Source organism: Rutilus rutilus (genome assembly GCF_951802725.1).
Source record: "Rutilus rutilus genome assembly, chromosome: 23".
Lineage (NCBI taxonomy): Eukaryota > Metazoa > Chordata > Actinopteri > Cypriniformes > Leuciscidae > Rutilus > Rutilus rutilus.
Window position 1 is genome coordinate 15232966 of NC_140233.1, and position 25487 is coordinate 15258452.

General features: G+C 36.5%; 1 protein-coding gene across 6 annotated transcripts; it reads left to right on the forward strand.

Annotated features, from left to right (window-relative positions):
• The first annotated feature begins 31 nt into the window (after nucleotides 1-31).
• On the forward strand, nucleotides 32-25254 carry erc1a (ELKS/RAB6-interacting/CAST family member 1a). Of its 6 annotated transcripts, none has more exons than XM_084397861.1 (19): nucleotides 32-191; nucleotides 1515-2338; nucleotides 5235-5612; nucleotides 6486-6560; nucleotides 7670-7825; nucleotides 7907-8074; nucleotides 8154-8321; nucleotides 9642-9779; nucleotides 9969-10109; nucleotides 11260-11400; nucleotides 12176-12369; nucleotides 12659-12670; nucleotides 15081-15168; nucleotides 15300-15431; nucleotides 16582-16742; nucleotides 19069-19216; nucleotides 19473-19574; nucleotides 22651-22817; nucleotides 24187-25254. In XM_084397861.1, exons 2-18 carry the CDS (start codon nucleotides 1652-1654, stop codon nucleotides 22702-22704), a joined length of 2943 nt encoding a protein of 980 aa, XP_084253987.1. In that variant the 5' UTR covers nucleotides 32-191; nucleotides 1515-1651; the 3' UTR covers nucleotides 22705-22817; nucleotides 24187-25254. The 6 variants fall into 6 exon arrangements, with proteins under 6 accessions (XP_084253987.1, XP_084253986.1, XP_084253984.1 ...); XM_084397860.1 differs by lacking the exon at nucleotides 32-191 and adding an exon at nucleotides 20303-20359 and having other exon boundaries at nucleotides 1533-2338; XM_084397858.1 differs by lacking the exon at nucleotides 32-191 and having other exon boundaries at nucleotides 1533-2338; nucleotides 19479-19574.
• The last annotated feature ends 233 nt before the right edge of the window (nucleotides 25255-25487 follow it).

A 25487-nucleotide genomic window follows, 5' to 3' on the forward strand; every position in this document is an offset into this window, starting at 1 on the left:
TCGAGTGTTGTGAGCGCGCAGCGTAGGCGTTACGTCACTGAAGTCCTCCAGCTCTGGGAAGATGCTGGTGTATGTCTGCAAATAATAAAATCATAAAGCAATACAAAGAAAAATAGGCCGCTTCCTCTATATCACACATCTCTTGGACAGACGGTCGTTACATTTCGGATGAAATAGACCAGCCATTCAAGGTAAATAGATTTTTGGAGAGAAAAAAAAAAACCTATTGTGGTTTATTATAAAATAGTGAATGCTCGTATATGGTTACGGTTATTTAATATCTACATATATTGATATTCAAATAGCGCCTCTCATTTACTGTCGCATTTGCTGGACAGCTATTACTAACAAAAGAGGAGGCAAATGTGTTAAGCCATGCAATGGTGGAGAAGAAGGACATTGAGGGAGGATGCTCAGGATTGTGGCTGAGTGATTGCAAGACTGGATTTTACGGAACATTAGGTTTAGTATATCCGTAATCTAAATTGTATTAGAATTGTAGTCTGTAATTTTGCGCATTTGCAAGTCTCATTGACGGTGATGTGTGGAAATGCCGACGCTTCTGGTTGGTTTGTCAACGCTGTGAGAAGCCTTCACCTAAATAGAATAGAACAACATTATTGAATCGACAGCGATGGACATTGAATATGTGTTTAGAGTATAAATCATTAGCTGAGTATCCCATTATATTGTTGTTATAGCTGTTGACATTAAATGTTTGATAACCTTGGAGTGTGAGCCTACATTAAAACCCCACCTTTCCTTCGATTCACTCATTCGGTGTGTAAATGGGAGATGCATTATTATTACATAGCTAGTGAATTATTTTTGTATATGAGAGTAATTGTACATAGCACGATTCAGATTTTTATTAAGATATAGTATAATAATAATGATATGAACAACAGTAATGTTAACGTAGAAGTGTTGTGGGGGAAAAGCTCGTGTTGTTTGTTGAAACCACTGTAAAAAATGTAGCTTTATTTCCTGTCTGGAATTGATTTTTTTTTTGTACATTTTAGAGGGCATTTTTAAACATGTCTCATGTTTATACGTCTCAATGTGAACAATTAGCTATAATCATGTCTATATGAGTACCTAAAGCAAATCAGTAGCTATAAATAATGCACAATATATCATAGCACAATAGACACTAACACTATTAGATTATAGATCTCAGTGATTTGAATGTTTTTAATCAACAACCACTGCAAAACTAGCCTCTGAGACAGAGAGTACAGATATATGCCAGCTACAGGTCACTTTGGGTTTGGGTTTTGTAAGCATTACACCCATCCTAATATAGGCCTAGAATACAATTATGGAAATACTCAGTATCAATATCAAACTCTAGATACAATTACAATTGAAAATATTTGAGGATTACCCCCACATTTGAAATGTCTGGGTCATTTTTGCCCCAATTTGATCTATGTTTTGTGGTACAGATAACATAATTATATAATATAATTTTGTGTGTTTTGAGGGGTTTGCCTTTTTATTTCATTTTACAGGCCTCCATTTGAAATACACTGAAGACCAGCATTTGCTTGACAGATCACATTCGTCATACATGAGATGAAGATGACCTGGCCTGCCTAGTAGCACATTTCCTCAAAAAAGATTTCTTTTGGTGGGTAAATTTACCAAAATGTACGGAAGTTCACGCTCGGTGAGCAAAATGGACAGTAATCACGGCGGGGGTAGAAACAACCAGGGGAACTCGGGCCGCTCACCACGACTGCCTCGGTCACCTCGCATGGGCCACCGTCGCACCAACAGCATGGGGGGCAGCGGCGGAGGCCCGGGCGGCTCTGGAGGCAAGACGTTGTCCATGGAGAACATTCAATCTCTCAATGCCGCCTACGCCACGTCAGGGCCGATGTACATGAGCGACAACGAGGTCGCAATCGGCACCTCCCCTGACCTCCCTAAGAGCGGAGTAGCGACGGGACGCTTTGGAGGCAGCATTCCCTACGGGGTCCGGGGAACGGTCACAGGCAGCACACCTGACATGGCCATGGTGCCGGCAGTGTCGACCGACTCTATGGGCTTTGGAGGGGAGATCCATGCAGCTTCAACCGTTCCTCACTCCCTACGTCAGGCGAGGGACAACACCATCATGGAGCTCCAGGCCCAGCTCAAGGAGGTGCTGAGGGAGAACGAGCTCCTTCGGAAGGAGATCGAGGTGAAGGAGAGCAAGCTCAGCTCGTCCATGAGCTCCATCAAAAGCTTCTGGAGCCCGGAGCTGAAGAAGGAACGTGCGCTGCGCAAAGACGAGGCGTCCAAAATTGTAGTGTGGAAGGAGCAGTACCGCGCAGTGCAAGATGAGACACAGGTGGGTACATCTGGCAGGATATGCTTGTTTTTTAAGTCTAAGTGATCATTTATTGTTTTCTGGATTGAAGCATGTGGTTAAAGGAATCTAGATTTAAATTAGTATCTTGGATCAGTACTAAAAGGCACTGTATATCTATAAAAGTGTAGTTTTGTATGAAAACAAAATATGAAAATAAAAACTAATATAAAATATTAATAAATACTATATATGCACATATATATTATATACACACACAGGTAAATAATACTAAAATAACTGTATAAACTGTAAAATAAATACAACCTTTGGGACACAACTTATTCAACATCTCAGCACACACACATATATACTATCACTATACCCATACTATTTCTGTAGTATTTAATAAGCATACTGTGCATATAGTATGCATGTTTTAGTATGCACAGAATACCCCGTGACTCCCTATATTTGCCAAAATATGCATTATACAGAGCACACTGTGCTTGATAGCGTAATATCTGTAATATCATATATGTTTTTTCATCTTTTTGATTAATTATTCAAGATTATTATTTTTTGTTAACCAAAAAACATGCATAATTTGGAGATTTTTATTTGAACAGGACATCACTAGCTTAACGTGACAACAGCGTAGCATGCTACTGTTTAAAATGTTCATCTTCATAATGCGTATTGTCGTGCATGCTATCTTTAAAACAGCAAGCAGTGTACAGTATATACTCCTCAGTATTCAGTAATCAGTGCAATAGTTTTCCATTCCAAACACTGCCCTGAAATGCATGTGTCAGGTAGAACTGACAAGCTTAAACTAGTTAAGACCAGCTATTTATAGACACGTTTTTATCGCATCAATGCATTTTCATAGATTTATAGGAGTGACTGAGAATTGAGTGATTAAAGATCCAGCTCATCTTCAAACGAGAAGGAAAAGTCTACCTCCGCTGTGAGGTGACGCTAATGGCCAATCCTGAAATGGACATCCTGGTCCTGCTGCGTGCGGCTCACTGCACAGCCTGATTCCTGCAAGCCACAATATGCTCGATGAGCAATACGTCTGAGCTAATTAAGAATGAAAATCTGTTTTCAGATATTCTTTGGTCCTTTTAAATGTACATTGAGATATTAAGACGGGTTTTGGTAGCAGTGACAGTGGCATAGTCCTCCATCTATGTTGCGTTTTAAACACTCCCTTTATTTGAATGATTAGCTTCAAACCATGATTCACTGCAACATGACTGTCATGACAGATTCCCAGACGATGGGGCGTACAGCACTAAGCTAATGACAGCTTGGTTATTCACTAGCATAATCAGCATTATCACGCTCCTCACACCATTCGCTTGAGATTGAAACTAACACACGAATCATCAGAGCGCTCTGACTCTTAGTATGTGTTATTTGGTGATTCTTGGCAATTCGTTTTGTGCCTGTTGGGCTTAATGAGATCGTACCATTAATTATGGCACAGTTGTGTATGATTAAGAAAATGTATAATTACTGCGGTTTAGTTGCCTTTTGGCTGCCATCAAGTTTTCAACATAGTAGTTGCATCTACATGGATGAATTTGGAGTAAAGAAGAGTATAAGAGACGACAAAATTAGCATACACTCATTTTTCCTTGCCACCTTTACCACTAGTGTTGAGGACAAGTGCATGATGGTTTGTAGATAAATATCTTCTTAAACTCGTAGATCACCCCAAAATGAAAATTGACACACTTGTTGTTCGAAACCTATGCGACTTGCTTTCTTCTGTGTAACACAAAAGGAAAGTTTGAAGAATTGTACTGGTTGCTCTTTAGGCCCTACACCTGGTATTAAGATGCGTTTTGGTCGATCGGATCACAAGTAGACGAAGGAGACACATTCCCATTTACACCTGGTGTTTTAATCCATCTCTTTTGTCCACTTTCAACCACTTCTCTCCTGATTTCTTAAAGTTGAGGATATGGATGGGTAAACGCGGTGAGTGTGTGTTAGAAATCAGGAATGGTGAGAGAACATTGTGCTTAGTATGTTTTTCATTTTCAAACCAAACTTGGGTCTTCAGGTGACAAAGTTTAAATCCTGTCTGGTTAGCGTGCTTCCCATAATGTTTACCCGTTAGCTTAGTAGGCGTCTTTTGTGGCTGTTCAAATACATTCGACCGATTACACTACGAAAGCAAGCCGGTTGAATGCGTTTTCGACTACCTCTGGAAGTGGTCGAAAGTGGACAAGCTCAAAACGTTTTAGACCCTGTTTGGACCTGTACTTAGCGTCATCCACTTGTTATCCGATCAACCAAAACTCATCTTAATACCAGGTGTAAACAGGGCCGTAGACGGTCAGTGAATTGGAACTACAGGTTTAAGCTTCAAAAATATTTCTATATTCCACATAAGTAGTTAACAATGACAACACTGATAAGAACGTCTTTTATGATACCTTTATGATGCTTTGAAGCCTGAAAACCCCAGTCTCTATTAATTGTAATTGCATGGAAAAGAGCTGGATGTCACTAAAACCTTCATCATCCACATGAGCAACCGAGTGCAACATGTCAGGAGAATATGCACTAAATATTGCTCCATCTGAGCAGTTTTTACCAATTCAAGATGTAGACAGTAGTAGTTACAAATGAGATGTTTACATCTTAACTGTTCTTAGTAATTACTCATGTTACAGCTTATATGAAAGATGATACTATAGATTGAACTGTATTCACTGATGCATAAAGAGATGGTTTCTGTGGGATGCTTTTATAAATAATATGATAATAGCTGATAAGCTATGACGTGAAGCCGATAACCTCGATTTCTTGGCTGTTATATCAGTTCCAAAATCTATAAACAGCCAATGTCTCTAAATTATTTCTGTTTTTAAATATTTTTGAATGAATTGTGAGTAAATGATTCTCGTGTCCATCACAGCACCTGCAGACAACCGTGCAGGCGCTGCAGGCCGAGCTGCGTATCCAGCGCGACTTGAACCAGCTCCTCCAGCCACCCGGGGAGCCGCTGGCCTGCGAGCCCAGCGAGGAGCAGGAGAGGCAGGCTCGAGAGCTGTTCTTGCTCCGCCGTACCTTGGAGGAGATGGAGGTTCGCATGGAGACCCAGCGGCAGACGCTAGCTGCCCGTGATGACTCAGTCAAAAAGCTCCTGGAGATGTTGCACAGCAAGGGACCCTCGGCTAAAGCCAGTGAAGAGGACCATGAGCGCACCCGACGCCTCGCAGATGCTGAGATGCACGCGCACCACCTGGAGAACCTTCTAGAACAGCGTGACAAAGAGCTAGTGGCTTTGAGAGAGGTGTGTAGTAACTCGAGTTAAAAATACAAAATGACAAAATATGAAAATGATATTTTAAAAACGGTTACATATGGCAATTTTTTTTTTTTAAATAATGTAATTGTTTAAAAACATAATTATTTTACTTATTTTTATGTCATTTGACATTAAGTCATAACTTTAATATAATATTTTATATTCACATTATTAAAACATTTTTAGCTTACCACTCAACCATATTACCCAAGTTATTATAAGAAAAATTATTAAACAAATTATTTTCTTTCATTTATATATACACACATGTATTACTGTTAATTGCAACCAATACTCACTTTGGTGTAGTGTTGTGTTTTTTTATTTATTTTAGATAATAATTTGATATAAGATGATATTTATATGTTAATGTATGTTTATTTTAACTAAATAAATTCGTTTTTAAACTGTTTTTTGACATTATATAGTTTGAACAGCTTGTACAATATTTAGTATGACATCCTGACGTTGACAACCAACATTTACTGAAGGTTAAGCACCTCCTTTTACTGTACATGTGCTCAAAAAGAAAAAGGGGAAAATACATTTTTAGTATTTTCAGGCAATACAGGGATTTAAAGCAGAAAGACTATTCTCTCTTCATGCACCATTATACAACATTCAGTCAAATAATGACGGCAGCTATTCTCCTCAAAGCACAAACAAGTAGGATACTTAATACAACTAGATAGCAGGAGACCCTATTTGTACTTATAATAGAGTACAGCTCCTGCAATGTGATGGAAAATTCAGCCAAAACTAAACAGTGCTGCTCTCCCTCAAGGTATGATGACATATCTGAGAGCTCTATTTCTGGCACTGGTGTGAAGGAAGTGCCAACCGTGTCTTTAATTGCAGGAGCTGCATCGCCGCCTCGAGGGGACGCCAGAGACTACGAAAACCAAAGCTCTTCAGACTGTAATTGAGATGAAGGTAGTACTTTAGCTCCTATTTTAATTAATGTGTTAATCTGTTTACATACTGTACGATGGCAGGAACCACATTTTACTTTTGACTATCAGTGCATTAAAAACACATACAAACTGATATAAAATATCAAACAATATTTTCTACTATACTATTATTAAGCTTAAAACCTTTGTGAAAAGGAAGTACTCTGTATCATACTTTTAAAAAGAGAAATAATATACTTTAAAAGAATATATTTAAGTGTGAACTGAATTTAATGTATTTGGACACTTAATTGCAATTTAATGAAAAATTAAGTGCAATTAGCTTTAACTTAAGTGAACTTTAGATTGCTTTTTTGATCCACTTAAGTAGGAGTTAAGTACATCTTTATATGTAATTTCATAATTACAAATATAGTTAAATTGAAATATGGTTCAAATGTACTGCTGAATGTATTGACAAATAGTCCTTTCTATTGAAACTTTTATGTAATGTATTTAAATATGTAATGATATAGTTGCAAATAAGTACATTTAGATGTTAAATTAAATATTGCATAACAATACAGTTACAATTATAATCAAATAATTTACATGTGCTTTACTATGTCAGTCAACACATCAAAATAAGTGTACAAATGGTTTAAATGCTTTAAAATGACTTGACATTAATACCTTTAATTTGACATTATTACAAAGTGCACTTTTTAACAGTGTACAAAAACTCTGTGTACACTTAAGTGGCCTTTTATTTCAATAATTTTATATTATCTGCAAATACAGTTTAAAAAAAACATACTTTTTTTAGTGCACAATCAGTACAATAAGAGCACTTTTTCACAAGAGTAGTTCAGTAAAAAAATTGTTAATTCTATCATTATTTACTCACCCTCAGACCTGTATGATTTTCTTTCGTCTGTATATGATGTTAGGCAGGATGTACGTTTCATATAATGAAAGTAAATGGTGACCAAAAATGGCACAACAGAAAAGTAGCATTAAAGTAAACCATGCAACTATTATAGTTGCTATACTCCAAGTAGCAAACTATATTCCAAGTAGCTCATTCAAATTTGGCACATTTGTGATTGGTTGACATTATTGACATCAAACCTATGACGCATGTTTTAGGAGTCTCAGATCAGTTCTCTAGAGCGGGGTCTCAGGGAGCTGGAGGACCAGGTCATGATGCTTCGATCCAGTAGCATGCTCAGCTGTGAAGAACGGCAGGAGGAGGCCAAGCAGATGGAGGTCTACCGCAACCACACCAAGTTCATGAAGAACAAGGTACTGCATGCTCTGCTTTAGAAGAGCACATCAGGATTAGCCCACATATGAATAACAAATGTTGAAAATTATTTTTTGTAGATGGACCAAGTTAAGCAAGACCTTTCCAGGAAGGACACCCAGCTCCTCGGTTTGCAGACCAAGCTGGAAACCCTTACTAACCAGTTCTCTGACAGCAAACAGCATATTGAAGTGCTCAAAGAGTCTCTGACTGCCAAAGAACAACGTGCTGCTATTCTCCAGACAGAGGTAGTAGAGCACACCAGTGGTTAGTCTTCACCCATCACACCGTCAGGTTCTCTGACCGCTGCGCACAACTGTTTTGCAGGTGGATGCTCTGAGGTTGCGTCTGGAGGAGAAGGAGACCACGTTAAACAAAAAGAGTAAGCAAATCCAGGAAATGTCTGAAGAAAAGAGCACGCTCAACGGAGAAATCCATGATCTGAAGGACATGCTGGATGTGAAGGAGCGTAAAGTCAACGTCCTTCAGAAAAAAGTGAGGGCTAGATTCACCATTGCAAAGAGTCTTTTATTTATTTTACTTTTCATTACAGGAAACCGTTGATAACAATGAACGAAATGTTCTCTTATTGCATGTGTCAGAAACGGGTCACCAATCCACTACGCTTAAAAAAAAATTAAGTTACAAATGTCGTACATGCCAAACATACAAAACAAATGAACAATTAATACTAGGGATGCACGATATATCGGCCACCATATCGGTATCGGACGATATATATGTTAATTTTTAATGTTATCGTTATCGGCCTGATAAGAAAATGTAGATGATATATTAAAGCTGATAAATAATGGATTATTCCCTTCAGATGCGCACTGTTCGACATGATGGTTTTGAATGGCTTGAAATAAGATTGGAATTACTTTGAAAAGGAAAATACGGTAAGCAAGTCTGTCATATATGCTACATAAAATTATAATGAAAACATTATAATTGTGTGCTTGGGACATGGTGAGACTTTTGTTTTTGTAATCAGGCTCTTAAAAATTATATAAAAATTTGGATTTAGATTTATCCGGCAATATCGGTTATCGGCTTTCAAATATAAAGAATTATCGGTTATCGGTATAGGGCAAAATTTTCATATCGGTGCATCCCTAATTTATACTGTTGAACTAATGAATAAAGATCACTAGAAAATCTGATTTAAAGTTGAAAGAAAAATGATAAAAAAAATAAAAAAGAACGTGTCACCAATCCACTATGCTAAAAAATACTGAAGTTACAAAATCATACAGTACATGCTGTCATACATTAAAAAAATACATCTACGAGAACCTAATATACAATTATACTATTAAACTGATAGAGATTACTTCCAAAATACCATGATTTAACAATAATGTCCACCAAAATAGCACAGTTATTGCTACTGTTATTGCATTACAGTTATCACTACTGTAAAACCATAGTAAATTAATATAGGGTTAATTACAACAATATCTGTATTCATAGTATTTTAGCATAAACAAATTATAGATTACCATTGCAGATGTTTGTTTGAGCACATCATGCATTTTTAATTTCATGTCAAAATGATCCAGGTCTAAAAACATGTATCATACATGTAAGTGAACATTTTTTATACTTTGACCATGAATTACTTAATGAAGTATTTTTCCCAAATAGCTGTGGGGTAAAGTGTGTCAGATGCTTTTGGGGTAAGCTGTGCCAGTGGCTCAACTAATAGCTTTTCCTTCAAATGCAGGAAATACTATTAAAAAATACTCTTGGAAAATGTTGCAAATTCACTACAGTAAAAATGTGGATGTATATAAAACTCCTGTGTTTCAGATTGAAAACCTGCAGGAGCAGTTGAGGGATAAAGAGAAGCAGATGAGCAGCCTTAGAGAGAGGGTGAAGTCTCTACAGACAGACACGTCTAATACAGACACAGCCCTCACTACACTGGAGGACTCACTGGCTGAGAAGGTGAGGATCACCTCTAGAGGACGCTATAACACTCCACCAGACTACAGGACAAAACGTTGGTGCACGTCCAAATGGCATCGGCGCGGTCGTAATCTGGAGTCGGAACATCTGTGCTTAGTTATAAACATTTCATGTTCGTTGTATATGCTGTATTCTTGGCGCTGTGTTAATGTGTCCACTTCTGAACAGGAACGTATTATTGAGCGTCTGAAGGAGCAACGTGACCGCGAGGAACGCGAGAAAGCAGAGGAGCTGGACAGCAGTAAAAAAGAGCTGAGGGAGTTAAAGGAGAAAGTCAGCATTCTGCAGGGAGATCTGTCAGACCGAGAGGTTAGAGATCAACAACCAGTCCTGAAAGAGGACAAGAAATGCCATTAAAAGCACATTACATGATTATGATATATTTTTTGTTGTAGAATAACATGCACCTTTGAATTGGGCACAAAACACCACACAAAACAATGTAATTTATCTTTTGTCATGTAGAAATATTTTAGGTTAAATTTACTTTAGAGCAAAATTGCTTAAGATACTAAAACTTTATTCAAGATATTCTATGAAAATAAGTTTATTTTTCTTACCCCACTGGCAAATAGATTATAACAAAATAAAGTGAAGTTTATGCTTAAAGTGAGAAAATATTATTGGCCAATGAGGTTGAGAAAAAGAAACTTAATTCAAGATCTATTCTCTGAAAGCAAGTTTTAATATCATGCAATTTTGCTATTTAATAATAAACAAATAAAACACAAATAAAACTCAAGATATTTTCTGAAACAAGTTTTGTCACAATTTTTGCATCTCAAGTAAATCTGTTGCAATGCAACAACATTTTTTGGATTACTTTTAGTTTTTATTAATATTTTGAATTTTGAGCTTGAAGTTTTCATTTTAATTTTAGTCACATTTTTAGTAATTGTATGTGCTTTTTTTTTTAAATTTGACTATTTATGTTTATCTTTTTTTTTACTTTTTATTTTAGTTCTGTTTTAGTTTTTATTTATATCCAGTAAGTAATTTTAGTGTTTCAACTTAAACTTATTTCAGTAAGTTGCCAAGGCAACAAGTCTAATTTTTGTTTACGTTTTTCACGTTATATTTATATTTCAATATTTAAATTGTTTTTAATATGTTTAGTCTTAGTTAACAATAATAACCCTGCTATGTTGTTTTAAGGATTTTTAGTTTGTTTGTTTTTTACTCAAAAACAATACAAATTACTGATTAAGAAATTTTTATTATGAAATAAGGTCAGTCCTGATTTCTCTATTATGTGCAATAAAATTTTATAGAGATTTTAAAAAGAGAAATCTGCTCATATAAGTAAGGTGGTCAACCTCGAAACATACTTACAAGTTCCAAAGCATGTATCCTATGTGACAGGTTGAGTGCCTATCATGCCATGAGCTTCTAAAGGTACATGTATACTAAAAGTGTAAGTTGTACACCTTGTATACCTCAATGCTAAGTTTGGTTTCAGACTTCTCTGCTGGACCTCAAAGAGCATGCATCGTCACTGGCCTCATCTGGCCTGAAGAAAGACTCCAAACTGAAAAGCCTGGAGATCGCCCTTGAGCAGAGGAGGGAGGAATGCACTAAGCTCGAGAACCAACTGAAGAAGGTGAGCGAGAGCGTCCTAATTTGCTGGACCTTAATATTTGCATACTATCCACTTGTAAAAGATTGCTAAAAGATTACAATATTATGTTAGTAAAAAAAAAGTTCTTTAAATGGGATACTTTTTACAAATGCGATTTCCCGGCATGGATAAGTCTTTAAAAGGTCAGGGAAATTAGTAAAATAAAATAAATTAGTAAAATGTGGCCAGATATTGTTGAGAAAAATTGTAGAGTAAACATATACTGAAAACGTTTAAACAGATATAATCATTTAAAGGGATTCAACCCAAAAATGAAAATGCTCACCCTTGTTTAGTTGAAAATCAAACAGCTTCAGTTCCCATGAAATTGTATGGACACAAACAATGGAAGTCAATGGGAACCAAAACGGTTTGGTTTTCAACTTCAAAATATCTTCATTTGTGTTCTGCAGAAGAAATTAAGGCATAAAGGTTTGGAATGACATTAGGGTGAGTAAATAATGACAGGATTTTCATTTTCGGGTGAACTATCCCTTTAAATCTGTTTATTCAAAAGATTGGTACATTATATACTTAAATGAAATTCCACCCAGCAATCTAAAACTTATTAAAAACTGGAAAGGTCAAGGAAATACTTTGGTAGAAAATATAGGAACACAGTGCATAGAACAAGTATGCGAATTGAAACGAAGCCATTGTAAACTACAAAGGAAAAACAAATGAGAGAGTAAGCACAGACTATTATATTTGAGTTTGTGTAAGTTGTGGGTGTGTTTATATCACATTCATCTATTAGGTCCAGAGTGCCGCGGCCAATGCACAGGCCAACACAGAGATATCTGAGCGGATTTCTTCACTCGAGGCTGATGTGGCCAGACACAGAGAGGACTCCGCCAAAGCCCAGGCTGAAGTCGATCGTCTATTAGACATCCTGCGTCAGATGGAGAACGAGAAGAACGACAAGGACAGAAAAATCAGTGAGCTGGAGAGGTCAGTCTATTTCCCCTGCTCACCATGACTTGCTCTCACTTCTTTTTTAAATGCGATTATCTTTTTTTCATTGGTGTAGCAGTCAAAACATGTTACGTCTTTGTCCATTTTTGCTGTCGTGTTTAAGCATCACCGTCAAAACGTTTTCCGTGTCTGCGTTTGACGAGGCTGATGTTTTGACTGGGCTTCTTTCCCCCCTTTGAGTTGTGTGTTGAAGCACTGATCAAGTATTTTTTTCTGCTTTTTGTCTCCCTCTTTTTCACTTTTTCACCTGGAAATGTGTACCTAGTGTGGCTTCCAGGTTAGTAGATACATGTGTACTTCCACACACATAAATGGACTAAGTCCTCAAGAATTAAAGTTTAAACCTGTTAAAGACCCCATGAAATAAAAGTCAACTGCTAGTGAACCCTTAAAATTTAAAAATGACAAAAATAGCTTTTAGACATACGAATTGAAAATGTACAGATTGTTTTTTTCTTGGGATGCACCTATCTTACAATTTTGGCCGATCATTATTTTCATGTTATGACTGACAACCGATAAATTCAATACTATTTTGTCTAAATAAAAAAAAAATAAAACACTAAAAACTAAAATCAGTCATTTTAAATGCTACAAGTGAATTTGGGAATCCAAAAATTATAACTTGCAGTATGAAAAATGTATATTCATTTTGAGATTTGCTAAAGATTACATTTAAAAGTGTTATTAAATTAATAATTAAAAATTTTATTTAAATTTAAAATCTAAATATAAACATAATGAAAATGAGCATGAAACAAATTAAATATCTGATCATTAAATATCAGATACATTTTTTCTGAAAAAATCTGATAACCGATGTTACCGATATATTGTGTATCCCTAATTTCCAATCACATGATCTCTAAAATGAACTAGAAAGTAGCAAATCATAGATCATAGTTGACATAAATAAAGCCTTTTGCCATTTTCAAATAAAATCATGAGCCATTCAATATGTCCCATGGAAAGTTGCGTTCATCAAGCGATTTCATGAGGTTTTAAAGGCACACTATGCAAGATTTGTACCTTAATATAACAGCTTCGAAATCATTTAGATGGTAAACGAACTCGTAGGGTGAATCATCCTAATAGCAAAGCCGGGGGGGGGGGGTGGACGCCGCTGGCAAAACCAGCAATGCAGGTTTGAGAGGTGGCGCCCCGCCAAATCTCGCGAGAATCACGACTTTCTTTACGGCACGACGTCACGTACATCAACAACATATGAAGCAGCCTCTATGGAAGACACTAGCATTAGTGATGGGCATTCCGGCTCTTTTTCGTGAGCCGGCTCGTTTGACTCAGCTCACTGAAAAGAGCTGGCTCTTTTTGACTCACAAACGGCTCTTTAAAAAATATAAGTTTTAACTCGCTGAAAGTCCACCGCACAACTGTGCAACGTGAATATTCACATTTTTAATTGTCCATAACAACCCCAAAACGTGTCTGCTTGCCTTGCACATCTAATTAATGGGCAAAGTTATGACTGACTATTTTTCTTACCTTTTTATTTTTTATGTGGATGTTATTGAGCTTGTAGCTCTTGCGTTCTTCTGAACATCTTGCGCTGCAATTGCCCGATGTCATTTCTGAGTAATATCAGACCATAATCTGTCTATCTTTTAAATGCCTATTCCATGAGTGGTACGATTGGCTGTTTAAAAATATAACTAATATCGAAACAAAATAACAAAATAACCCAGGCAGTCTCATCTACGAGACGTTTAGCCCTCCTCCAATAGTACTGACAGCTGGGCTCATAGTTTGCAGGTTTGCTTAGTGGCAAACTTTTTTCATTTGACTGGTTCAACCGCCACCCGCCCGAATTTAATTAAAATATATTTTTTTTGTCACGTCATCCGCCCGATCCGCGGTTTATCCGCATCTCTAGTGTGTGCGTGTGTGTGTGAGTTAGCTCGGCCCTCCCTCATGCAGTTTAATTGGTTGACAACATCGCGTGTATGATTGACAGGAACAGAATGTGAGGCTGATGATCAGACAGTCGAAACAAATGTGTGTGCGCCTTTAGGCCTATATAATTATGTTTTTGTTGGTTTTTGAATTAGTCAATTATTTTAAATACAATTCAAATCATTTATTATTTCATAGCCTACATAATGATTTAATTTCTATAGGCTATATTTTTAAAAATAGAGTCGGCTCTTCAGATATGCGAACCGGCTCCCGTCGTTCACCTACAAGAGCCGGCTCTTAGATCCGGCTCATTCGCGAACGACCCATCACTAACTAGCATGCATTTCAGGCGTGAATCATGGCAGAGTCGACGAAGAAAACGAAGAAAGTGCGGTCGGAAGAGTGCAGAGACGGCTCTGTGTGAGCGGTATTTACGACAGTAACGTCAAATAGAAGTACTCCACAGCAACTCTAGGGGTCACTGTTTGAGAAAAACGGAAACTGCATAGTGTGCCTTTAAGTGCAAAAAAAGCAAGGGAATGTATTTTACTCCTCCATATAATCACTGTTTTAGCTTTATGAATAGTACAAGGAAGTTATTATACATGTGATCAGGCTTGGTGATATTTATTGATCGATAATAAACCAGCTCTTTTTAAGAGCTATAGATAGTTAGTGTTATAAACCCCTCTGCCCCAAAACTCTTAAACTCTTCATTTTACTATTAAACCCCAGAGAGTTCCTCTCACAACCACTTAATGTTTATGTTTCAGGCAAATGAAAGAGCAGAGTAAGAAGTCCTCTGTCAAACACAAGGAGCCACCAGGGAAGGGCAGAAATGTCAACGATGGCCCACAGCAGGTGAGACGTACAGAGGGATAGTTATGACAGCTTTGGCATAAGCTCCTTTGTTTTGACAGATCCCTGTATATTTCCAACACTGTCAAACTCTGCTGGTGTGCTTATGATGAGCTGAGCCTTGTCTACCCCAGGAGTCCCTGCGGCAGAAGGCAGAGCGCATCGAGGAGCTGGAGGAGGCTCTCAGAGAGAGCGTTCAAATGACTGCCGAGAGGGAGATGGTTCTGGCACAGGAGGAGGCCGCACGAACCCACCAGGAGAAACAGGTCAACACTACAGTGCTTACTAGAAAAATTACAAATGCTCAGAATTGACTAGTAAATGTGTAACGTGAATAACTAGTTGACTATTTCTTTAAAAACAATTTTTAGCCATCTTAAAAATGCTCTTGACACAAGATGCTCAAAATAGCAGCGAGTCGTGACGCAGTTCTCAAAGACGTCTATCTGCATGTGTATGTGGAGATGGTGCTTTTAAGGGGATGAACTTCTCTGAGAGTGTTTTACCATGAAAACAGTGTGTGTGTGAGAGAGAGATATTTCTTAATTGAGGAAGCCAGATTTTATTAAAGTGTGATTTCAAGACCTTGAAAAGTCATGTATATTAATAACATCTTGAAACTTCATGGGCATTTTTATAATGAATACACATTTTTCAAGTTATGCCAAGCTCTAAAATATTTTATCAGGATAAGAAAACCAAAAAAGTGGGATTTACATCCATACATTCTGTATTCCCTTATTGGAGAAACCAGCTCATACCAGGTTAAGTTGGTCAAGCTAGTTTTTGGAACATGGTAGCCAGTTTCTTGCAGGTCTAATGTAGTCTACCAGCACAAACAAGCTTAACCAAGATGTTCAACCAAGTCAAACTCTGTCCCACTAGCTTATGGACCATCTAGAAAACATTTAATACCACCAAAAGCCCGATTTACCAGGATATTCTAGTAGAGATTAGCTGAATTCAAATCAAAACATTTAGGATCAGTTTCAGGATCAGTCAATGCTTAATGTTTTTTGCATTTGGTCATATGTTAGTTAAGGTGCGGTCACATTAACGAAAAAGTCACAAAGAAGTCACTTTCAAACCAAGCAACATTTTCTTACGCGAATTTGCGTAATGCGTGATCTCAGATTACACTAAATTGTAATGTAGAAACATGCATTTTCTGTAAAGCTGCTTTGAAACAATATGTATTATGAAAAGCACTATATAAAGAACAGTGAATTTAATTGAAATATGAATCGCCCTCACGCAACATTCCTAATTGCATGGATTCCTATTGAAATGATTGGATTTCGCCTGCAAACATTTCCCAAACATCGGTTACAACAGGGACTGCATCAGACTTCACAGTCTGTGAAGTACAGAATAAACAATAATGAACGAGTTACCTTTTGTTGATTTCTTAAAAAGATGGAAGAGTTACTTGGAGCGATGGAGAAGGTGAAGCTGGAGCTTGAGTCCATGAAGGCCAAGATGTCATCCACCCAACAGTCTCTGGCTGAGAAAGAAGCTCATCTGACCACACTGAGGGCAGAGAGGAGGCGACATCTGGAGGAAGTGCTGGAGATGAAGTACGTTACCAACTTTCTTTTTACATCTTGCCATAACGGTGCTTGCACTGAAAGACTGAAAGAACGAAGAGGGTTTGTGAACATATTGTGAAATTACAACACTCATTTTGCATGGGGAACCTGCAGGCCATATTCTTTTACGTAGGTTACACATCCAAAACAAACAGTTCCTTAATGACTTTATCCTGTTTTATACATCAGTACATCAAGACAGTGATTAAACGACCAACTTTACGACCAATGCTAGTTTACATAGTTTCATTTATCTAAGCACAGTGTGAGCTCACTGACTGTCCGTGCACAGAGTTATTCCATTATAATCCATAAAGCTGTCTAGAAAGCAATATATAACTCTTATTTACACCGTATCTAGTTTAGTTGACTCACTCGCTTGTAGTCTTATAGCACTTCTAAAAGTAAAGGTTCCAAAAGTGATGAAACATTTTAGGTTCCCCAAAGAACCTTTCAGTGAACCATTTTTTCTTAGTGTAAAGAAAATACAGTGCTATGCATAAGTTTAGACACCCATGCTAAAGTTGACTAAAAAGAGGAATAAAAAATCATCTTTTGGAAATTGAACTTAATGCCTTAATTAAAAAAATTAGGAAAAATCCAACCTTTAAGGACACCAATTTTCTTTGTGAATGAATAATGTATCGTAAATAAATAAATGTTCTTCCTTAAAATACAGGGTGCATAAGTTAGTACACCCCTATGTTAAATTCCCATAGAGGCAGGCAGATTTTTATTTTTAAGTTTTTATTTTATTTTATTTTTTAGGATACTATGCATCCTGATAAAGTTCCCTTGGCCTTTGGAATTAAAATAGCCCCACATCATCACATAGCCTTCACCATACCTAGAGATTGGCATGGTTTTATTTCAGTTAGCCTAATAGCTAGTTTGATTTGCATTGAGAGATGATCTTATGGAAAGTACCCCATGCCAATCTCTAGGTATGGTGAAGGCTATGTGATGATGTGGGGCTATTTTAATTCCAAAGGCCAAGGGAACTTTATCAGGATGCATAGTATCCTAAAAAAAAAAAAAAAAAAAAAAATCTGCCTGCCTCTATGGGAATTTAACATAGGGGTGTCCAAACTTATGCACCCTGTATTTTAAGGAAGAACATTTATTTATTTACGATACATTATTCATGCACAAAGAAAATTGGTGTCCTTAAAGGTTGGATTTTTCCAAATTTTTTTAATTAAGGCATTAAGTTCAATTTCCAAAAGGTGATTTTTTATTCCTCTTTTTAGTCAACTTTAGCATGGGTGTCTAAACTTATGCATAGCACTGTAATTTCTAATTAATAATTTAAAGTGCTATTTTCCACTAAAAGAACCTTTTGTGCTATGGAAAGGTTCCATGGATGTTAAAGGTTCTTCATAGGACCATCAATGATAATAAAGAACCTGTATTGGATGTTAGACCATCTACAATAAAAATGAGTGTTGTATTGATTTGATACTGTGGAATTTGACCTATTGGTTATCAAAATGATAACTTAGTTGCAATCATAATCTTCATTATTTATTCGCTAATTGAAACTTTAAACTTAATCTACTCATGCGTTCGAGTCCCTCTTAGTCATGCATCAACGTACAATATAATATGCAGGAACAGCAACAAACAGCATATTGTAAAGATTTAAAGAATCTTCCTCTGCCTTTCATGCAGGAGATACATTTGTGTTATGCAATGAACTTAAGAGGATCTAAATTTCTTTCCAGATCAGATATTTAAATCATTAAATAACCATCTTTTTCATCAGACTTCATTTTGGTGTCACTTTGGCAAACTGTAGTGTTAATAATATAAATCAATTAATACAGAGTAAACAGAGATAAACATCATGACAGAAAACTAGGCTGTAAAATTTGAGTGAGTATATGTTTTTCATACCATCATAAATGCAGAGGATGATTCATTCTGCACGTGGTTTGTTCTGCTTGCTATTTCTGTCTTCATACTTCAGCCGTGCTCCTGGGAATCTATAGAAAAACTGAGAATAAACAAGCTATTTCTGTCTTTCTCAGACAATTACGCACATTCATTTTGACAAAATCCATTTTCCACGGAGATGTTTTGTACTTGTGAAAGCAAACCTCCTTTTAACCTGCTCTGTTGAGTTTAGCAAGCCACCTGGTCATTGTCAATGTGATCAGTTGCTTTGAAGAGCATTTCCACAGTGCTTTCGTAAAGTGCTGTTTGACATTAGGCTTCGACTTCTAATCATTTCAGCCAGGTATATAGATAGATATGTTTTTAATTTAGTTAACAAAAAAATATGTGTATAACTTTAAGCAATTGTAATTCACAGACAGGAGGCTCTGCTGGCAGCCATAAGTGAGAAAGATGCTAACATAGCCTTGCTTGAGCTGTCTTCATCCAAAAAAAAGAAGACACAAGAGGAAGTGGCTCAGCTGCGGAGGGAGAAAGATCGTTTGGTGCAGCAACTCAAACAGCAGGTACGGACTGCGTCACAAGGCTCAAAGCGTATCTGTTTGTCCTCAAGGTCAAGTTGTTTGTTTGCTCAACTTAAAAGGCCTAGACAAAATACATCTTTGTTTTGACTGGTGGGTTTCTGAATGCAAACAAGGTCTATTGATGTGCTTGTTTTAACTGATATATTCTTGACCCCTAATCAACCCCCCTAACCTTTCGCTTTCATCCGTTTCTACCCCCCTTTCTTTCCTTACATCTGTGCCTCCTCTTTTCTCCTAGACACAGAATCGTATGAAGCTCATGGCGAATAATTACGACGATGGCTACTTGAAAACGCCACCTGACCAGACCAACCACAAGCCTCCAAAATCACCCGATCAGGTCACAATCCGGTCCTCTACAAACATCAGAAAAGTGTTAAAGGGACAGGTCACCTCGAAATGAAAATCCTGTCATCATTTACTCACCTTCACGACATTCCAAACCCATATAACAACATGAGAAAATGATGACAAAATATTCATTTTAGGGTGAACTCTTCCTTTAATAAAATGGTGTACTCCTGTCATCTGCTTCTTTTTTTCTTCAGTGGAAATTCAAAATGGCTGAATATGAAATAGTTGTACCTTTGCTGTATTTTGCTTATCTCATATTCATAGGAGCTTAATCTTAACAGCAAGCCAAAGAAAGACAAATTGGAGGTGTGGGCAGTTTCATACATGTTAATAAAATATTAATATTAGAAACTGAGTTGGAAACGGACGCTCCATTGTCCATTTCCATTGCAGTCGCGTTATCGTGATTGAATTGGAGCTGCCCTCATCTCCAACGCAGACGCCATCATTTCCTTTTTACTGCCTTCATATTGATCATAACTTCTCAACCCTATGGATTTTATTCTTATTCATGACTGTAGAAATCGCCCCTAAGCGCAGATCCAGGATCAGTTTCCCTTAAACCTCAACCTACAATAATAACATCAAATACGATGAAAGCTGATCCTGCGTCTGCGCTTACGGGTCACTTCTACTTGAATATATTCGCATACTAACCTGATCTTTTTTCCCATGCTGCACTTGGCTAAAACCCTGCCATCTCTTAACCAATAGGATGATGAGGAGGGCATTTGGGCATAGCCTCACTGGCAGCCATTTTGTTTTAGAAGGGTGAGCATTTCTTTGATGGACATGTAAAAGCCAATCTCAGCTGCCCTGTTCCTCCCCATGTGACATCAAACCCTGCCTGTCTCGCTGTGCCTGTTTGAGATTATTGACCATGTCATAGCAGTGCAAACATGCTTCTTAGGTTTCCAGTGGGAAGTTTTTTTATTAGCAAATATTTGAGCCCTTTTTTAATATCTCAAAGGTCATTTGTTTTGATATAAAACCTACATAACTTATTTATAATTGCACTGCTATGAAATAGTCTACAAATCTCATTCCCTCTGGTTTTGTTTTTTCCCCTCCCTTTTTAAGCCTGTTATCTCTATGTATGGTTTTGTGGTTAAACATAATCCCAGATGGTGCATTAAGACTATGAAGTTTCCACACTCTCTTTGCCCTCACCAGATTCAATTCCCCCTCTTCCTCCCAAAAACAAAAAACAAAACAATTGTTAAGCATGCTAAGCACTTTTTTTTAATTATCAGGGGTTACAAAGTCAATAAAATTAAACAAATACAAAATACAAAAAAAAATTTCTGTATATAAACTGGTAAGAAAATGTCCAGTACAAAGTTAAATATGTTTTTTTACAAATATGAAATAATGTACATACCTGTACACAGTGAGGTTTGAGACCACATTGAGAATCTATGATCTGGAAATATTCATAAATTCTGAAATGTATTCAGCAAGGATGCATTAAATTGATCTAAAATGACAGTAAAGACATTTCAAATTAATACTGTTCTTTTTAACTTTATATTCATCAAAGAATCCTGAAAAAAAAAAAAACTGTTTTAAACATTGATAATGAGAAGAAATGTTTCTTGAGCACCAATCCGCATATTGCAACATTTTTCTGTAATTAATCGCATCTAACATTAAAATGTATAATATATTTTTTACATTGTAATACATAATTTCACTGCGAATCTCCAAATTAATGTAGAGACAACATAAAGATGGTACATTTAAATAACTTTTAATGGCATCTTTTTATATGAAGGCCAGTTTCACCAATACTGCTACTGACATACATTTTGACCCATATAATCCATAACAAATAAGGTTATGATGACCAACTTTTTACCAGTGAAATTTCACAATTCTCGATTCAAATTTTTATACCACAACAAAAACTACTAGCCTACCTTATATAAAGTTTAAAAATTGTTTAAAGACAAGTAAACAGTCAGTAATAAGAACAAATGTACAAATTACAAGCAATAGCACAAATTAATAGAATCAAACAAAGACACAAATGAAATAAACAGTGCTTTAAGATTTAACAGTAATATTCAGAAATTAAATAAAGTAATCAAATGTAAAATATGACTGCATAGACTTTACTGTATAAATTAAATATAGATGAATCCTTATTAAAGCTAGAAAAGTTATTCAGTCAAGAGCAGTGATTTAATCTTTGTCTTCTGTTGTTTGATTAACATTAATGACACGACGCGGATCTGACACATTCGATTTTCTTTACATTGTTTTGACACGTTTTAAATAATTTAAGACTTACAAGGATACTTGCCAAATATGACATTTTGACATAATTTTGTATGTTTCTGTCCGTTCTAGCACGGTAAGACACAAAAGAGAACTCAAATCTGTCTGTGAAGCGGATTTCTGTGCGCGTTTCGGGTGTCGTTTATGTATGTATGTACAGTTTTTAGCTGACACAACCAACCCTTAACTATTAACTGACAAGAAGTGCCTTTGAACAGCACTGTGTTTGAGTGAGTTTTAATTATTGAAATCCCTGCAGGCATTATTAAATATCATATTAATTTGAGTTGGTCTAGCTAGAGGAGATTACTGCACATGCCAGTTTGCTGTCAGTTTACAGAGACATCAACTAAATAAATGAGGACTGCTCATTACTCTTTATCAGTATTTAACTGAACTAATGTTCTCTGGAAGTTAGGTATGACCCAGAATGAGGGAGGTTATCAACAAATAAACTAAAATCACATTAAGAGACAACGTAATGGTTCCTTTTTTAGAGCCCAGCCATAAAAGCAACAACAAAAAACTGTCACAATAATATAATGAAATTAAACTACATGAAATCTTAGGGTTTTGGGGTAATGTCTTGTCTCGTCATGTCTAAAAAGCATGTGTTTGCATGCCGAAATATGTCTTTTCAAAGCACCGTGCTGATAGAAATGATGTGCTTGCACTGAACAATATCAGCCCCAGCAAGCTAAAGTTTGCAGACGCATGAGAACAGACTATCTGTTTCCCACAATCCTTAGTTCTGTGGTGGTGACAGTCTCTCTGCTCTGTAGATAAGAACTGGGCGGAGAGCTACAGTGCACAGGAGCTCTACACTGGCCACCTGATTATCCCGTACAACCACCCCAAAACCCTTTACTTACAGAATCAACTCAGCACACATCTCATCACACCAGTTACCCAGGACCCACCGTCAGTGACGACACACACATTTTCACAGGTAACATTATATAAAGTGATATAATGTATTTTTTTATGCATCCTGTAAAGATTTGAATTGAATTATGTCATGTCAGACCTACTTAAGCCGCTTTTCCGAACGATTCTAAGAACGGTAAGGAACAGTTCCAGTTATATTTCCACTTGAGCCTGGGACAGCACTGCAAGATTACAAACCTTTCTCGGCCTGGAATTCTGAAGTGACATCGCCACTCAGGATTGGTCAATTGTCCAGACTGCCAGTTTCTCTGTAGCTGGCCAATCACGATTTGATAAAAGTAAACAAGTTAATAATAAAATTATCCTCCATAACGCGGTCGCTATTTACATCTCATATCATCTGTACACTCTAACGTTACCAACTCAATGACTGACGCATTTGTATTACATTCCAAAAAACTCCGGCTGGGCCGGATCGGCAAGAAATGGAACTGTTAAACAATGAGAACGGTTTGGCCCGACAGTGGAAAAGCGGCTTAAGAGTACTTTTATAATTTTCTAGGTGTCCATAAGTCAATCAAAAAACTTTTGTTATGGCTTATAATTATGGACAGGCTATTTCCGCAACAACAACAAAATATTCTTTGGTATAATCTTACTAACAGCATAAAAAGTTGAGATACTAAGTCAAAATTATGTCAAAAACTATTGACAAAAGTTGAAAATGACAAAAAAAATCGAAATTCTGACAAAACGTTGAAATTGAAATAAACAGTTATATATTATGATATAATTCCATTCATAATTATGACATCTCATAAAAAGTTGAGATACTAAGTCAAAATTATGACAAAAACTATTGACAAAAAATTTGAAACTGAAGAAAAACATTTAAAACAAGTCGAAATTCTGTAAAATGTTGAAATTGAGATAAAGAAAATTTCCGTTCATAATTGACATCTCATAATTTTGAAAGTGTATCTCATAATTATGAGATAATTATAACCTAGTATCTCAATTTCGACTTTTTTGTCGCATAATTATGTATAAATTCGACTTTTTACCAAAACGGAAAAATACCAAAATTATATAGCGGAAATGGGCTTCTGATGTGATGGAGAAATAATAATAAAAAAGTGTTAATTTAATACAATTCATTATTTTTAAAAAACAATGCAATAAAAAATGCAAAAGTAATCATTCCCCTGACCTGAACAAAAAAATATTATTATTTTGTATGTATTTGTATTTTGTAAATATTGTTTATTGAAATATTATTTGATATTACAAATATCAGGCAGCTTATTTGCAATGAACATAATCAATATTCACACTAAAGTTATAAAATATTTCAAATGAAAACTCTACTGGTATCAAACCGTGTTGCATATGATTTGATTCACAAGCTTGTCATTCTTTTTGGGTTTTAGTGGGAGCCTGGGATGGTGAGTCAGTGTGGAGCTGCAGTTAGGATCCTTGGACCCTGCACTGGACCTCCAGAACCTAACTGGCCCTGATCGAACCCTCCAGCTTCCTCCACTGTCTCTCTGCCCTCACCTCTCACCTGAACTAAACCGGAGCCCTCAAAGAGTCCGTAACAGTCTGTAGTCTTAATACTGGTGCAGCATTGAAAATATGCAGTGTTAGTTGAGTCGTGAATGCAATTTTAATTTCGTTCTCTTGATATGTCATCATGGTTGAGTAAAAAAAAACTAATTTAGAATGTTAACCTGATCAATGGGTGGTGCTATATAAACATAACTGAATGCCAAACTGTCGTTAAACAATTAAAAAAGTGTTATGCTAATTTAACTGCACTCAGTATTAAGACTATTGGACCCTCGATCTATTCTGCGTTTAGGTAGCGTCTTGCACTGGTTATACTTCATTGGATGACCCTTCCCCTTTACCGAAAACCTATAGGGCACCTTCAAGAGCATGATGTAAACATTTATAGATAGTGATGTCTATTTGTCACACCTGACGCCAAGTCGGTGGAAAAAAATCAGGTTCTATATGTCCTTTAATTCCAATTAACAGCTGCTACATGGAATAGACATAAAATAAATATGAAAACAGTTTGCAGTGCTCATGAAGGAGTCATCGAGGGGTTTGCGCAAGAAAGTACAGTTCTCGCTTACTGAGACTATAGTTGTTTTCTAGCAGCTCTTAGACAGGACATTGTAGGCTCCCAAATATCTTCCTATCATATCCTGATAACCAGTTTCTGAGAGCTCATTGCTGGTTTTATGTACTCTCATAAACATGGATATCATTGTGTGTCTCTCTCTCTCAAAGTGGATTTTTTTATGTTGCATTTGTGGCCTATTGTCTTCGTGTATTAAAATTACAATAAAAGATGGATAGTCCACAAAAAACAAACAAAGACAAAACAATTAAAAAGAAAACAAGAGATGATCAAATCAGACAAAAGACACGGGTATGGGTGTTCTGAATTTGTATAAATGTGTATGTATATAAATATGTATTATCAGTGTTTTCACTCTCTGAAGTTTTCTTTTACTGCTTGTGTTGGGATATACATTTCGCCATTAAGCAAAATATAAATACACATTCTGGACCAATGAAATTTAACAGTGGGCGTGGCTACAGCAACTTTGAGTTTTCTGACATTTTCAAAAATCTAGCTGTCCGGTTTACAAAAGCTTTAAAGGGGTGGTTGATTATGATTTCACTTTTCTAACTTTAGTTAGTGTGTAATGTTGCTGTT

Bases quoted from the DNA above. Each gene is read 5' to 3' on its own strand.
- erc1a (XM_084397861.1), top strand. From the start codon at position 1,652: ATGTACGGAAGTTCACGCTCGGTGAGCAAAATGGACAGTAATCACGGC. The intron at 5,613-6,485 runs GTGTGTAGTAAC...CTTTAATTGCAG, and splicing joins AGCTAGTGGCTTTGAGAGAG to GAGCTGCATCGCCGCCTCGA. The intron at 11,401-12,175 runs GTGAGCGAGAGC...TTCATCTATTAG, and splicing joins TCGAGAACCAACTGAAGAAG to GTCCAGAGTGCCGCGGCCAA.